This window comes from Metopolophium dirhodum, chromosome 1, assembly GCF_019925205.1.
Source record: "Metopolophium dirhodum isolate CAU chromosome 1, ASM1992520v1, whole genome shotgun sequence".
NCBI classification, from domain to species: domain Eukaryota; kingdom Metazoa; phylum Arthropoda; class Insecta; order Hemiptera; family Aphididae; genus Metopolophium; species Metopolophium dirhodum.
Window position 1 is genome coordinate 116628041 of NC_083560.1, and position 17299 is coordinate 116645339.

Sequence of the window (17299 nt, forward strand, 5' to 3'; positions counted from 1 at the left end):
TGTATTAAATTTGAAAAACGATTCTGAGCGGAGACGGTTTGTCAGTCTTGATATTTTATATTATATTATAGCCTGTAAGTTGGGTTAATATTATAAATTACAACAAAATAACTAAAATTGTTATTTTAATTTTAAATCGTTTCTATTATATGGTGATGTACAAAGTGTTAGAAATTAAAATCCCATTTTTAGTGGTTTTTTGTAATTTTTCGGTGGTTTTTCCCGTGGCAATAAATAACTATTGAGAAAATCGAAAATGACCTCTCTAAAGTACCATCTTGATTCAATTTGATATAAGATTAAATACTATATGTTGAAATTGAAGCACTCCTTCTGGTAGAAATTTGTATACAAGATAAAAAAAATTTTAAAAAATAAACACCATTGTAAAACCACTAGATCCCTCAATACGTTCAGAATGTAATACATAGGCACGTTTTTTTTTTATAAGCATTTAAAGTTCAAATGTTGACGAAATTTTAAAAATGTATTTAGTAGTTAAATATTTATAAAATGTTCAACTTTTATAGCTAAGAATTGAAAATTTAAAACAAGGTTCCACGTAAATAGGTTATATATAAATTCTGACTACTGAGAATTGTTTATTTTTAACCTTACCTTTGATTTACGAATAATTTTTAATAATTTTTAATAATTAATAATTAAATGAAAAAAACAAAAAAAATCCTAATTTTCTCTTAATATTTATCATAAGTTATAAGTTAAAATGTATATAGAAATGAGTAGATTCCTATCTATATAAAATATAATTATTTATAATAATCATCGATAAGACAGTCAACGTCGGCCAATAATTTAATGTTGAAGAAAATCTCAAAATAGAATTTTAAAATATGTATCTACTTGTAAGTATATATTATAATTAAAAACTAAAGAAGTATACTAATGAAAAAAACGTTAATGATTAAACAAGAAAAGAATTTTAATTTTATTTGGAACTAAAAAAGGATCTCGGTTATTTTCCAAAGGAACGAATTCTTTTTTTTAAGGAACGAGTAACGGAACTAATTCCTTTTTATTGTCAAACACTGAAATTTGGACAAAATTAGATATTTAAAGCAAGAAAAACAATTTTAGTTATTTTGTTGTAATTTAAAAACATTACTCTTTGGAAATTAATACTTTCAAAGTATATATTATTATATTTTATAAAAACAATGAAATTTTAAAATACAATGTTTTATGTAAAAATGTATTTAATCTATACTGTATCAATAATAGTAAAATAAATTACTTTACTAATCTTCGATCAGAATCATTTTTCGTATGCAATGAATTTAAATTATTGAATTCAAATTTAACACATCTATTATAGTGACCCACTCGATATATCTACTATACATCAGTCAGCAGACCATTACCCACTACCTAATCTAACCTTTTCTATAATATAATATGAATTTATAATCGCATTACATTTTACATAGTACATACTGATGGCGGTGGCGGCACCAAAACTTTTGCACCACGTGTGCCAGGCTGAGGCCAGCATTTTTATGGAGGAACAATATTTTTACTTGATATTTATCGCAACCCTCAAAATTACACACCATTAACTAAGTACATTACGCAAGTTGGATAATGTACTCAAAACCGGTACCAAAATTTGTTATATACTTACCTAATTTGAACAAATTTGTAATCATATTTCCAACATTTGTTTAGTAAACCTTGATTGAAATACACGAATATTGTCTCCAATCTTCTGGGATGCAATTATTCATGTGTACCTTTTTTACGGGACGAAATTCACGTGCTCCTTAACCAATATGCTTTTCTAAACAACTCCCTCTGACGTATTGCAGTGGTTAGTGGTTACACATAGTACCTAAGTACTTAATTGCATACCTTCGATATATAACTTTGACACTATGTATAACATTTATTTGTATTGGATACCTAATGAAAATATTTGTTAAAACTTCAGAATAAAATATTACGCATCAGTAATCGTTGTTCATTTGCATAAAATAAACAATTATTGTTTATTCGTATATTTATATATACATATATTATTTATTAGATTTTTATTGTATTTATATTTATACATACATTCATTATTTTTATTATAAGATTAAGAAATAATTATCGATTAAGTTATTATTATATTGTTGTAAGTATACCTAAGGTACCTTTATATTAAATACTTTAATTAAATGTTGTAAGGCGCCCGGTGCCAATGTAAGTTTATACACAAAAATACGCTCTGAATTTCGTAAAATTTGAAAAACTGGCACCGGTTTAACATTGGATGACAATTGGGTTTAGGCGTGTATATGAAATTAATTAAATAATATGTAGAATCTTTCTTTTTACATACTTAGTGGTGATATGAGCAATGTAGGAAGATAAAATGATACCTATTGACTATTATTCATATGTATTTTTTTTACGGGACGCAACATATTTACCACAACCATTATATTATTATTTTATAATATGTTAATAATACCTCATTTATAACATAGTAGTAATCAAACAGAAAATTTAAAATTAATAATGAACATTTTTTCATAATTAAAAAAAATAGTAAATACTATTATACATCATTTTGATAAGACCTTTCTAAGGAACTAAAAATCAAAATCCATAAAATTATAATCTTAAAACTAATATTACAGTTATTCTGTCTTGAAAAACATGTTAAATAAATCAATATATCTGAAAAAATAAGTAGATAAATTAAAGACAACAGTAAAAGATTATAACCATGTGTGATACAACTATAACATAATCTCATAATATAACGGACATATTTTAAATTGATTATAAATATTATATTTTGTAATTAAATTTAAATATACAACAATATCGAACAGTACGCATTACTTTTTTTTGATAGGTAGGTTACATAATATCAATATAATATTTAAAAAATTAAAATTAAAAACAAAAATTAAACAAATATTTTATTTTATTATTATTTAATATTCAAAAATACATTTGTTTTATCCTTGAGTATATTGTATTGTGGTTACGGGTATGGCCATACCTTGATCATGGCCATACCTGCAAAATCGACTTCTCGTAGAATTTTGAATTAATGTTAATAAAATAAGTATCACTAGTAAAAATAATAAAATATTTAAAACCTATCGCCGATATTCGTGTTTTAACTGTTAATTGAATAATTATTTTATTTGAAACTATATTTATTTTTTACTGTAAAGCACGATAAGCGCAATACTTCAAAGCTTATCGTTATTATAATCAGAAAAATAATAATTTTGCTATCAAAAATTATTATACTTTGCGAATATTTTAAAAATATTTAATATTTAATAAATATGTATTTATAAGTTATAATAACAACCTTGAACGGAATTACCTAGGTGTCTACATTTAGAGCACCCGAGAATCATGTATTCATACCTACTGGCTACTCGGGGGTACGCTGCCATTTATTGAACCAGGTATGGTATATTTTTTGTATAAAGATAAAAAAGTTATGTTATATTAAATTATTAATTTAATGTATTACCTATGTATTAACACACTTTGTATAATGTATATTGTATATAGTCATATAGTTAATGATAACAAACTACAAATACCTATTAAATAAAGATAGTTATAATAAGACAATTTCAAGAAAACAATAAAGAATATTTTTCATTTTTCAACTTACTGCATCATAATTATTATAAATAATATTCATTTATAAATCATTTTATTTGTCAGAAGTGCTTTGTATATCCTATAAGACATAAAGGTGGGTGATTTTCCTTAATTTCTACATTGCATTATTCGTTAACTGTCTTCTCTCTCTAAAACATTCACTTTTTAAATGTTTGTGTTCTATTTTTGCCAAACGTAATAATTCATAATCTTGAATATAATCTTCGGCGTATTCTATTTTTTTTTTTGAAAACACAAGTTTTTCTTTATATAAATGACATTGAAGTATTAAATTATCAATTGTATTTAATACATGATCTTTGGGATTTAATTCCATTTCCAGTTCTACTAATGTTGTATAAATCTCAAAGCTGTCGTTTACACTAATATCGTTATTTCTTATTGTATCACATAAAATATCATACGCGAGGTTTAATTGACGATCGTGTTTCCAAACAAAACGTGCATATCTCACTGCGATGTAACTGGAGAAAGACTTTGATTGAGAAGAATTTAAATAATGTTTATATACAGTCCCTAGGGTACCATATTTTCTAGCTAAATTAATATTTTTAATAGAAACTTCTCTTGAATCTGGATAATCGACCTCTAATTGTCTTATCGTCTCATCAGCAATATTTTCCAAACCTTGGGTCTCGCAAAAATCAATATATTTCAAATTCAATAGAAGTGACTTTGGATGGTAGGATAATGATCTTCCAAATACATCAGATAATAAATCAGTTACATCCATATTTTTTATAATAGACAAATATTCCAGATAATCTAACCAAAATTCTTCGTTATAAACACACGTTATCAAGCACCGTTCATAGAGATAAGCAATGCGTTCATGATTTCTTCCGAATCTTCTCTCGAACTTTACATAGTTACCCCAATTTTTTATCTCAGCAGAATCCAACTCATTTACATGAAAGTGAGGTCTTCGTATATTTTCCTCAAATATCTTCCTACTTTCAAATTGTTTACCAGTTTCCTTGTGACTATCGTGCCATTCATTGATAATTCCAATCCTCAATAAGAACATAATATGATCTTCGGTAAATTCAGTTTTCTGGTGAAAATCTTCACCGGGTGGTATAGATTCATAATTCGATGACTCTATATTATTATGGGTTGTTTCCAATGATTGAATTATTATATTTCGTCTTTTGGTATACTCTTCATGATCTAAATATTCTCCAGGTATTTTTGTGAATATAAACTCTTGAAATTTGAAAAAATTGTTTAAATAGTTCGAAGTTGGTGTACAAATAAGATGATAGTATATTTGAGCTGCATTATATAATTCAGTTCTCTCCACTTCCCATGATATGTAATCATGCCATAACTGATCAGAATGATAATCAAGTCCACACAATTTCAAACTTCTTTTGAACTCATTACGAATATGGTCCACTTCATCAGGACGTTCCGTTCTCAGATATGTCATGTAATAAATCCACAAATCAACACTTATAGGTATAGCAATTAAACCATTTTCTATGACTTTTTCAAACTCATCCATGTTATTATTTCTTCTTTCAAAATTGGCATATTTCCTCCAATAACCGTAACAAAGCGGATACAGTTCTAAAAATTTAGTGTAAGCTATTCTTGCGTTTACTACAATATTGTTTAAATCGACCATATATAATATGTTTTCCCATTGTTCGAAATTTGAAGAGTTATATTCAAGATGATATGACCACATCTCTTGAAACGGATCATCACTGGTATCTTCAATTTTAATTTTCTTCAAAAGATATAGTTCATTGTCGTCCGAACCCTCGTCTTGATTTTGATAACGTTTTCTACTATTACTACTTTCCAATGTTCCAAAGTCACGCAATCTCATTTCACCTGTATGTCTCTCATCAGTATTAGTTGTCTGTGGACGGTCGTCTGAATCAAATGTATTGTAGTTAATAAACATTTTGTCTTCACTACCTAAGTGAAATATTTTATTAATTAATAATATCAATAAAAACAAGTTTAGCAAGGTGTTCTTACTTCCACTAGATTCTTCGTTGTCAATCAATTTACTTTCACCAATTTTAATAGCAGGCGGTGGTCCATCCTCTATCCCAGATTTATTGGTAATACATATTTTGTTTTCGGGTTTCAGTTCTCCATCAACTAATAAAACATTTTAGCATTTAATTATTTGCTTACATTTTAATATATCACTAAAGTGATAACAAACATAGGCTCAAAAATTATTTATACATATACTACTAATCAGTCTTGTAAAGTATTCGAATACAAGTATTTGAATACTTGTATTAAAATACTTTTTGAAGTATTTTTTGGTATTCTAAATACAATTTTTTTAAAGTATTTTCAACAAAATGTAAACTATAAACTTAGTATATGCCAATATAATTATCTATTAGTATGTAACGACGGGCGGCAAATTTTGTAGTGTTTTATTAAAAAACATCAAACATATAGTACATCGTATATGATATTCAGTATACCAATCTATTTTGGTTCATTATAATTTATAGTCATTACCTATAAATATTATAGTAAACAATTATATAGAAAACAGTTTTTGATAATACTATATTAAATTTTAACACGTTGGTATAGTCCGCCCAGAGCCCGCATGGGTCATAATAATATATAAAGCAACAATGGTTTTATTATTCTTATCGGGGATCGACGTCGCGCATCGTCGTAATTTCGATAAAAATAAATACTCACACTACCACACTATATTACTAATTCGACATACGATTATAAATTATTATATTATTTCGCAATCTGTGTTTGAAACATCGAGTCGCGTGTCGTGTGTCCGTACTGCGTGTATTTTACAAATCTACAAGAAACTAGAAAGTACCTAAGCAACTGGTAAGTACTAAAAAATATTTTAAATTGTACCAAGGATAGTAACTAGTAACTAGTAAGGTTGTTAAATTAAATGGTTTTCTTATATAATTATCATTTTGTGTAAGTATTTAAATTTAAGTTATAATGAGTGATGGAAGAAAAAGGTTGAGTGGTTCTGAATATGGAAACGTTCTAAAGAAAAAAATAGAAAAGAACAGGAAGTTATTAAAAGATCAAAGAAAATAAATTCTTTTTTTATATCTAAAAGTATTGATAATACTATTAATACTACAAATACAAGTAATCAAATAATTGTCGACTCAGATTCTAGTTTTGTTGAAAATATTAAAATAATTGATAATGGCTTAAATAATAAACCTCCAGAAACAGAAATAATTAAAATAATTGATGATTCTGAAAATATACTTCTAAGCAACAATAATAATACTAGTACTTTATCCAAAACTACTTTTTGTGTTCCGAAAGACCCAATAGATTGGATAATTAATAACACTACTTGTGATTATATTGTAATACACGGCTTTAACCAAAATAAAAATTTGAACTTTTTAAACAGTAAAAGACAATACAATGATGTTAATAGATATTTAACAATTTCATTATTCGAAAGAAAATTGCTAAATGGTGAAAAATGTTTACGAACATGGTTAGTTTATTCAGAAAAAAAAGAATGGGTGTTTTGTGGACCTTGTCTTTTATTTGATAGAGATAATTATTCACAATTTTCAAAAGATGGTTTTAATGATTGGAAAAATGCAGAAAGTAGAGTAAGCCAACATGAAAATTCCACCAAACATAAATCGAATTTGATTACTTTAAAAGAAAGAGCAAATACATTAGGAACAATAAACGTTAGTTTAACAAAACAGTTAGATGAACATATTAATTATTGGGAAAATGTATTGAGACAGGTAGTTGCTACAGTTAAAGCTTTATCATCCAGAGGTCTTCCCCTTAGAGGTCACAACGAAAAATTTGGGTCAACTCAGAAAGGTAATTATTTAATGGCTATGGAACTTATCTCTGAGTTTGATCCATTTCTTGCTGAACACATTGGAAAATTTGGCCAGTGCGGTAGTGGTCACACCAATTATTTATCATCTACCATATACGAAGAAATTATTCAGTTAATGGCTGATAAAATCAGGCAAAAAGTTATTGACGAAAAAAAAACAGTTAAGTATTATTCGATAATAGATATATATATAGATTAGTGTTAGAACTGTTAGAAGTTTTGTAAATCTATTTTGTATGCATTGTAAATTTAAATTTGTATTATAAAAATAAAGTTTTTTACTATAAAAAATATTGTAAATTGTAGCGTTTTACTTAATGCTCCTAACAATGGTTAAAGTTTTATTTTATTATTGATGAATGATGGTTTATAATTAATAAAAATTATCATTGTAGGTTTTTATTCAAATTCAGTGAACAACCATTGACATTTTTTTCAAAGTAGGCTAAATAACTTCAGGCGAAAAAAATAGTCTAAAAATTAAAATGGATGTCCACTACTATTGTCTATATATTAAATATTTAGAGTAGGTATTTTGGAGGGATATTGTAACTTTTTAACCTATTATAGGAGCGGCAAATTTTTGGTGCCTATAGCCGTAAAAAAAAAAAATCCGCCTCTGTACATAGCCCATGGAACCCCTCCCCCTGTAAATATTCCAGTATGCCACTTCTGGCTAAACATATAATACAATTGTTATGTTTAATTTTGCAGGATGCTGAAGCTGCTCTTCAAAATAATTTGTTTAAAAAGCAAAGTAGAGCTACATTTGGAAAATTGCAAGCACTTTTTAATAAACAAAGTAGATCCACTCAATTTGCTGATATAATAAATGATAACATTGGAGCATACATAAAGGTCCCTAATACTCCAAGGTGGAACTCTCATTTTGATGCCATAAGATTTATACTATTACACTGAAAATCAAGCCCTACTAAATTTAAACGCAACCTCATTTCACCTGTATGTCTCTCATCAGTATTAGTTGTCTGTGGACGGTCGTCTGAATCAAATGTATTGTAGTTAATAAACATTTTGTCTTCACTACCTAAGTGAAATATTTTATTAATTAATAATATCAATAAAAACAAGTTTAGCAAGGTGTTCTTACTTCCACTAGATTCTTCGTTGTCAATCAATTTACTTTCACCAATTTTAATAGCAGGCGGTGGTCCATCCTCTATCACAGATTTATTGGTAATACATATTTTGTTTTCGGGTTTCAGTTCTCCATCAACTAATAAAACATTTTAGCATTTAATTATTTGCTTACATTTTAATATATCACTAAAGTGATAACAAACATAGGCTCAAAAATTATTTATACATATACTACTAATCAGTCTTGTAAAGTATTCGAATACTTGTATTAAAATACTTTTTGAAGTATTTTTTGGTATTCTAAATACAATTTTTTTAAAGTATTTTCAACAAAATGTAAACTATAAACTTAGTATATGCCAATATAATTATCTATTAGTATGTAACTAATAAGATATTGCAGTTATGTAAACTCAATGTATTACTGTGTATCAAATTATTATCGTTTATACCCATTTGATTATTGTTTATTATTGAATACAGAATAGAATAAATCTATTAATATACTTGTTATGACATATCAGATTTATAACCTAATGGCTAATGCTGCTTAACCACGCTGGCACTAATATAATTTAATAATTTATATTATCTGTGCTAATATCATATGTGATGGGTTTCCTATATTATTATTTATTAAAAATGTACGACTATTATAATATTTTAGTATTATACCATCTACTACATTTATGGTTTTTCTGAAATCCAATGGAATATAGGTAGGAACTAGGTACAATATTGTATGGCTATATCAACAGTGAAGGCTAAAATATTATTTTTGTTAATCATAAACTGTCTAACAGGCTTATAGTTACCGTTACAGTTTAATTTCTAGGACCTCATTTTGTGTTCACTGGCGACACACGACGCACTTTATTATTTTATAATTATTATCTGTAAGTGTTGACTATCTCCCAATACTTAACATACATTTTATTATATAGGTACCTACCTAGTACCTACTACCTACATAAATTTAACATAACTTCTCGTATTTTGGTTCGCTATTTGGGCTTATAATATATTAATATGTACTGTTATTTTTTATGATAATCATAACAGTTAGGTACCTACTTTTTATTTCTAAAAATTAAAACATAATTATAAAAAATTATATACAGTTGTACTTATTTACTGACTACATGCCTACATAATATAAGATAAAATAAAATATACCTAATAATTAAAGCTTGGTAGGTAAACAAAATTGTATTTGTATAGTCGAAGTGCATGAAAAATAAAATGGGTTTTTAAATTACAAAATATTGTTTTAAATGTTGGAAAGTGCTATAAGTTATAACTATATTAGACTAAAACATAATTATATTATTGCAATTGTATGCATTTATCTGTCATTAACTATTCAGATTCTTAAAGTTAAACGAATAACAAATACAATTATAATCAATCATAGGTGGGAAAAATCCAGCATAAATATATCAAGGGAGTTATTGTTAATCTATAAAATTAAACTATAGGTATTCAAAAAATCTTAAATAAGTAACTATGTAAGTACTTACATATTATAACAAAGTTGATTTCTCTAAACATATTTTTAGTTAATTATTCAAAATTATCCTAACTTGATCAGCTTGTGAATAAGATGTAATTAGTACCTAAAATTATACTGTTATACACTTTTACTAATACAATTAATGTTTAATATAATTGTACATATTATGTGATCTGTAGTCAATTACCTATAGGTAGAATTACTTACTTGTAAAGAATTATAAAATATATTTAATTTAAATCAAACTCTAATACCTTTCCAACATGTTTTAAATGAAAAAAAAACAAAAACTTTAGAAATTTATTTTGATAGGTACCTAACTACTTATTATATAACTTAATTATTTTTCTAGACACAACACAAACATATTTCACTTAGGCTTGATGATCGTGATGACATAGTATTCAGTAATGATCAATCTGATGCAAGTTCTTCTACAACTCAAATTCCAATAAATAATGGTACAAACAAATCAAAACGTTCAAATTCAAATGTACAGTTAACAATACTACAAGAAAGTTTAACCATGCGTAAAAAAAAGTGTAATGTAGAATCCAAAAACAATACAACTCAAGGTATGTAAATATTATAATTTATAATTAAATCGAGTGTCAAGAAAATGTTCATTGACACAATGATTTTTATTTTAGCTAGGTATGAAAATCAAGCCCTACTAAATTTAATTTAATTTGTGATAAACTTAAAATTGCCAGGATTAATAATAATGATGTTGACTTTATTGAAGAATATTGCTTAGTTATGGAACCAGTTACAATTTCACTTGACATTCTCCAGGTAATATTTAAATTATAATTATAATAATAATTCATACAGTTAATTTTTGTATTACTTATTAATATTACCAAGATAGATATATAAGTATACTTAATTGGTAGTTATATTTGTATTCAAGTGGTCACTTGTTAACATTCATTGTGTTATAAAGTTTAATATAATACTAATTTGAGTATCTTATATGTGGTAAGCTTTGACCTTTAACTTAAATACATACATTTTAATGGGAGCATTTGAATTATTTTTCCTTAAAGATTGCTAATGCATGAATGTTTTGTAAATTTGTTTAAGTATACTATATGACTAAAATTTCCAATTTTCATAGTTTTTTGTTAATATTTTTTACATTTTATACATTTATTTATTGATAGCAAAAACTTGATATTTTATGATGAAATTGTTTTTTATATCTTAAAGCTTATTATAATATTATCTTAACATTTCATTGGCATTATTTTAATTTTAGTAAATTTATTTAGGGTGAAAATAATATGTACTTTGGCTTTTTGCTGCCTACAATAAATGAATTGTCAAGTAAACTCGTAGCTATGAGCAGAAAACAAATTGTGTATTGTCAACCCTTGGTAAAAGCTTTATATGATGGGGTGAATAAAAGATTTGGAGCTCTTGAAGAAAACAATTTCCTTATCATTGCAGCTGTAAGCCATCCTTCTTTCAAGTGCGCATGGAAAAAAATGAAATTAGGAAAAATGTTGCCATCTCTTTATTAAAAGATGCAATGTATGAAATGTATTCTGACAAAGTGGTTCAAGATACTGGAGAATTGAACAAACGGAAATCTAGTAGTAGTGATGATAGCAGTCAAGAGAAAGATACTAATGATTCATTTTTTTCGTAAGCCTCAACAAAAAAAAGTCTGAATGTTGAAAATGAATTTGAAACAGATTTTATTTTATTTTTTCCAAATAAAATTTTTACTGAATTTTGCGAAACAAATTTTAATAAAAATATAAAGATTGTTTCATTATGACAGTTAGTTTTTTTTTCTGAATAGAAATTTAAATTATATTCATATTTGTATAAATGTATAATATTTGATTTATATTAATATTAAATAAATTATATTAAGTAGAAATATAAAATGATGCTAAATTATATTTTATTATATTGATAAATTATAAGTATATATTAGGTATAAATATATTAAGATACTATATTATATATTGATAAATACCTAATATGAGCAGTATGTACTACATTTATGGACTAATTTGTAAGTTATTTCATGTTTATTAATAAACATGTTTGGAAACAGCTACTATAAGGTGTAATATTTAAAAAAATATACTTGTATTTGTATTCAAATACTTTATGAGTATTCGTAAAATACATTTTTATGTAAGTATTTTAAAAGTATTTTTATACTTTTTTATGCGAATACTAGTATTAGTATTTTAATACTTTTTCAAAAAATTATACAAAAAACGAGGCAAATAATAATAGTTATGGTAAGGGGACCGTTATGAGCTTAGTGGATGGCATATTTAGGAAATTTGAAAGGGAAAATATAATGAGTGGAGAGTGAAGAGAACATGAATATTTATTTCAGAGAGTAACACTATGGAGTTAGAACCACTGACTAAGTTGCTTAGGGTACACATACTACTTTGTTTCATGCAATCAACCAGGGAAAAAATAGCAAGATAACTGAATAGTAGACTAAAAGGAACTATAGTTAAGTGTAAGAATTTAATTTAATAGTAATAATGTAAACTAAGAATTTCTGTCACTTCTAATTTCTGAATTGAAAGAATCCCAGTTGAGATATATTCTAGAATTAACAACTTAAAGAAAGATAAGAAATAAAATTCAGCTGTCACCCATTTGATAAAAACCAACATTTTTAGTGCTTTACTGTAGATTGTATTTATATGTCAATTAGAATTCCAATTCCATTAATATTGTAAGGGAAAATAAGCAGATAATTTTATCTAGAAAAGATCGTTGTTTTAACTATTATATTTGGTTTTTAGCGATATGCTAAAAACCAAAGTTATATAGTATTATTACTTTTTCCAGACTCTTTATTGTCTGTTCCATCTTCTTGCGTAGTTATTTTGGCCAAAGTAACTTTCTTTTCGAGTTTTTGTTCATTATCATCAACTATATTTAAAATTTTACTTATTATCTATAACTGGGATCTTCAACGTTTTTTTAACGGCGGGCCAAATTTGAGATACGCTTTGGCACCGAGGGCCAATATTTTTAGAGGAATAGAGCGGTTGAGAAATTGAAGAATAGATAAGATTTAATTAGAAAAATTAATGATTGTTATTTGTTTATATACTTTTTTTAATTTTATAACGAATTTTTCTATTATTAGTTAGTGTTGGTACTTAGTATATAGGTATGAATTACTATTATAAGCTGTTACGAATAACACCAAAAGAAAATAATAATTAACTAGCTTTGCGGGCCTGATCTATAACATTAATTAAAACAAACTTAAATTGTGAGTTCTTACTTTTGCTTGACTCTTCATTTTCAGTTCCTTCATCTTGCTTAGATTTTGTGGTTTCCATTTTTCCTCAGGTTTTACTTCACCAACAACTTAATCAAACATTTTATCATTTAATAAAAATTATTACCAATAAAAACTAACTGAAGTAGAGATTCTTACTTTTTCTAGACTCTTTATTATCAGTTATATGAGTAGTGTTACTCGTGTTTTGCAGGTATTTGTTTTTTTTTTTGTTCAGCCGTAATTAAAAAGAATCTGAAATTGATTTGTATTAATTAACTTATCATTATATATATAGAATAGGAACTACCGTAAAAATATTATATTATATATACATTTGCTGAAAGTTACAAAATTAATACAAACACATAATATGAGTCATGAGTGCCATATTAGGCGTATTATTTCTCTTTCAAAGGGGTTGGCTTATATTATTATAATAACGTAATTTTAAAATATTTTAAACACAGTAAAATTTGCATATTATTTTTATGAAATATAACAATATTTCTACAACCCTATAAACACTATTCCTACATTTTATAAAATAATCAATTGATGTTCGTAAAATGTAATACATGACCATAAAGTCAACATTATATGAAACTTGTTCAAGTACGTTAAGTTTGCAAACCTGGTAACACATGACAGACCTGTGTGATGCATCAATGTTTTTAGGCAATGTTGAACTGCAGATTTTAAAATTTGTTTATTGGGTGGCTGTGGTCAACAAATATCTACTTAATAGCTGGGAATGTCCCAAGTGTTATAAGGAAGGGAAAGAAAGCAAGTCCCGCTATTTAGGCCGTGACTTTTGGGCGTGTGTTTCATAGGTGACGTTCTGTCGTTCTACGGATAACCAGGTCTGTAATGACGACCACCGACCGTTAAAAGTGACAGAGTATAACTCAAATTAGTATTCCGTCTTAATAAAATGTAATATCCATTGTGCATTCAGTTTGAATTTAGTGTTTGTGTCTTATCTTTATCTCTCATATAACATGATTGACATTATCGCAGTTTTCAAATTCGCATCTCCCAAAATTATAATTTATTTATTAAATGTATTAAATATAACATTTATTCATTTTACTATAAATTATATTGTACTTTAGAGTAGGTACTCAATTTATTATTTTTTTGAATCCTTAATTTATTTAAGAATGTGTGAATGTGACCCGCGTGCTGTTTTTCACCGTACTCCATTGTAAGTTTTGAGAACACAATTAATACGCTCTGCATGCAAAGGAAAATTGGAAATAAATAAGAGTAAAGCTAATACAAATATGCAGGGGTCTATATGAAATATGCTAATTCTGAGCACAGCAGTAAAGCACTAAAAAATAATAATAATAATAATAATAATATTTCAGACTGCTTTATATATCTAGCTAAATTGATTTAAATAACTATTATTTATAAACAATTAATTGTATTGTTGGTATTTAACTGATAACGGATCCGATAAACCTTATGTATGTTTGACAACGTGACTTACCACAAACGACCACGAAACTATGTACTAACTATGCGTTTGAGACAGACTTCAGCAGTTTGACAAGGGCGGAGACGACGATTGCAACTCACCACTGCCAACAGAATACGGTGTGTTTGCAGGATATGCAGCAGGACGATCGCCGTTGTCGTCACCGAATAGAAGCGATAGCGCATGAGCGGGCCCGGAAACTGTGAAGCTCAACGTCGCCCACCGCCAAAATATTGGAGAAACTTTGACGCAACCCTTCCCAGCACCACCCCACGCACTGGTTAGGGACATTATCCGCTGAGTCAGCAATGGGTGAATGACCGAATGGGGTGATATATTGCCCGGGACCTCGAATGTTTGTCGTTTGAAAACTGCAAAGTGCTCGTCAACTGTTGCCACACCGTGGCATATTATAGATGTTCGACGAAGGGTCTTATTATTTTTGTTAGATATACTAAATTGTCGTCGTATATATTTTTGATAATTTATAATTAAAATATTATGCATATTGCATATAGGATTTAATATTTTGAACTACGCGTTACGATTATAATATAATATGCAATATATTATTATTGGTCTACTAGCTTCAAATGTTGATAAAATATATACAAACTAATTCAATAAATGGCTTAAATAAGTCAGAAGTTAAAGTTGTTATGAAATTTAAAAAAATATAATTTTTAGCATTATTACCTATACGTACCAGATATCTAAACAAGAAAAATCAACAAATATGACTGCCGTCTATCGAAAACGTCTTTTAAGTTTTAAATTTAAAAAATAAACAAAACAAAACTTGTTAGTCATTTATAATATAATATTAATAGTAATATTAATATATTATGTAATTACCAAAATGAATAATTTATATATACAAATATTGATGTGTTTTTGGTTGTTGCAACTTTATAATAAAATATTTTTGATGTTTATATTTTATATTTTGTTAAACAAAAATGTATTTTTGTAAACATTTTTTGTTAAATAAACTCCTCTAAATTATATTTTTTAATTTTTAGTGCCTTGCCTTCACAATAATATTTGGTCCGATGACTCACTAAGTTAATTGACCAGCTACAGGTAAACAGAGGGACGATGCTAGAGCCCAGAAGACTCAATATTTCTATGTACCATGTACGCGCTAAATACAAACATTCAATATAAGATACAGCACTATAACAGAGTTCTCAACCCTTGTATGCAGTGAACATGTGGTCCAAGCAGGCACGTATTCAGATTATTGATCTGGGGTGTCTCAACAATTGTATTACAACATAAATACAATAAACACTAAAACAAATATTGTACGTATTTATGTATTTATTTATGTACCTACATAGAGAAAATTATACTATAAAAAAGCATACTATATAACCTATAGGTTTAATAAATTTATTATTTAAAATATATTGTTAATATTTTCAATTCTTGAACTTTTCATATCTTGGAAACCTTTAGAACATAAAACATGTATTATTTTATGATTTTAAATGTTTTTGCAACTTAATACAAGTTCAAAAAAACGTCTTAATCGAATGTTTTTACCTCTGCCCTACAAACGTATACCATATCTAAAGTAAATTTACATTCAACAGAACCAATTTTCTGTTTTTACCCCTAATATTAGAGTGAATTTACTTATTATCGAACCTAAAGGTAAGAATATTAGCTGTGTTTGTGCTTTAAATTTTAATTTTGAAGAAAAATATGAGTAAAACATAACAATTTTTAAATGCTCATAATTCACTTGAAAATTGATAAACTGTCAAAAACCTAAGTAGAAATATAGATAATGTTCTTACGTTTAAGTTTTATAATTGTTAAATTCACTTTCATATTAAGTCGCTTAACACAAAATTGGTTCTGCTGTACGTAAATTTGCATTTGTATCTACAAGGTATCATTGTATATTTGTATAAGAAGAAGACAACATATAATTACACCGTACTTTTATTACAATTGTTGAATTTTATGATAATAATATAAAATGTCGATACTTATTTATTTCTATAAGATCAGTGGTCAAAATCGCTCAAGATAAGTGGAGGGATGCATTACAATTCAGATTTCCTGATATCATTATAACATTCTTCGCACCTTTTATAATATTTTTTTTTGTATTTTTTTTTATAGTTCACGTTTTGTTTATGCTTTAGAACACTACAATCTTTTTTTATCATAAGTAATCATTAAAATTAAACAAATAAATAACATTTTTCAAATTTTAGTCAAAACTGATTTTTATTTCTAATATTTTTCTGTAGAGATTTAAGATTATATAGTTAAATTTGTAATTAATACTAAAAATATGATATGTAATATAACAAAATCTATTAATATTTAAATAAAACATTTTTTCTACTTAATTTAGCATCAATTTTTCTTAATTAAGTAATCAAAGTATAT

General features: G+C 26.5%; 1 protein-coding gene across 1 annotated transcript in view; it reads right to left on the bottom strand.

The window, feature by feature from the left end:
- Positions 1-2673: 2673 nt before the first annotated feature.
- Positions 2674-17299, bottom strand: part of LOC132952877 (pre-mRNA-processing factor 39-like) — a 46743-nt gene continuing 32117 nt past the window's right edge. Inside the window, exons 2-9 of the mRNA XM_061025363.1 lie at positions 13564-13659; positions 13408-13493; positions 12939-13046; positions 8625-8750; positions 8475-8561; positions 5653-5778; positions 3953-5589; positions 2674-2682 (exon numbers count right to left, since the gene is read on the bottom strand). Of these exons, the coding sequence (XP_060881346.1) occupies positions 2674-2682; positions 3953-5589; positions 5653-5778; positions 8475-8561; positions 8625-8750; positions 12939-13046; positions 13408-13465 (2151 nt within the window). The 5' untranslated portion in view covers positions 13466-13493; positions 13564-13659. The remainder of the gene's footprint in view (positions 2683-3952; positions 5590-5652; positions 5779-8474; positions 8562-8624; positions 8751-12938; positions 13047-13407; positions 13494-13563; positions 13660-17299) is intronic.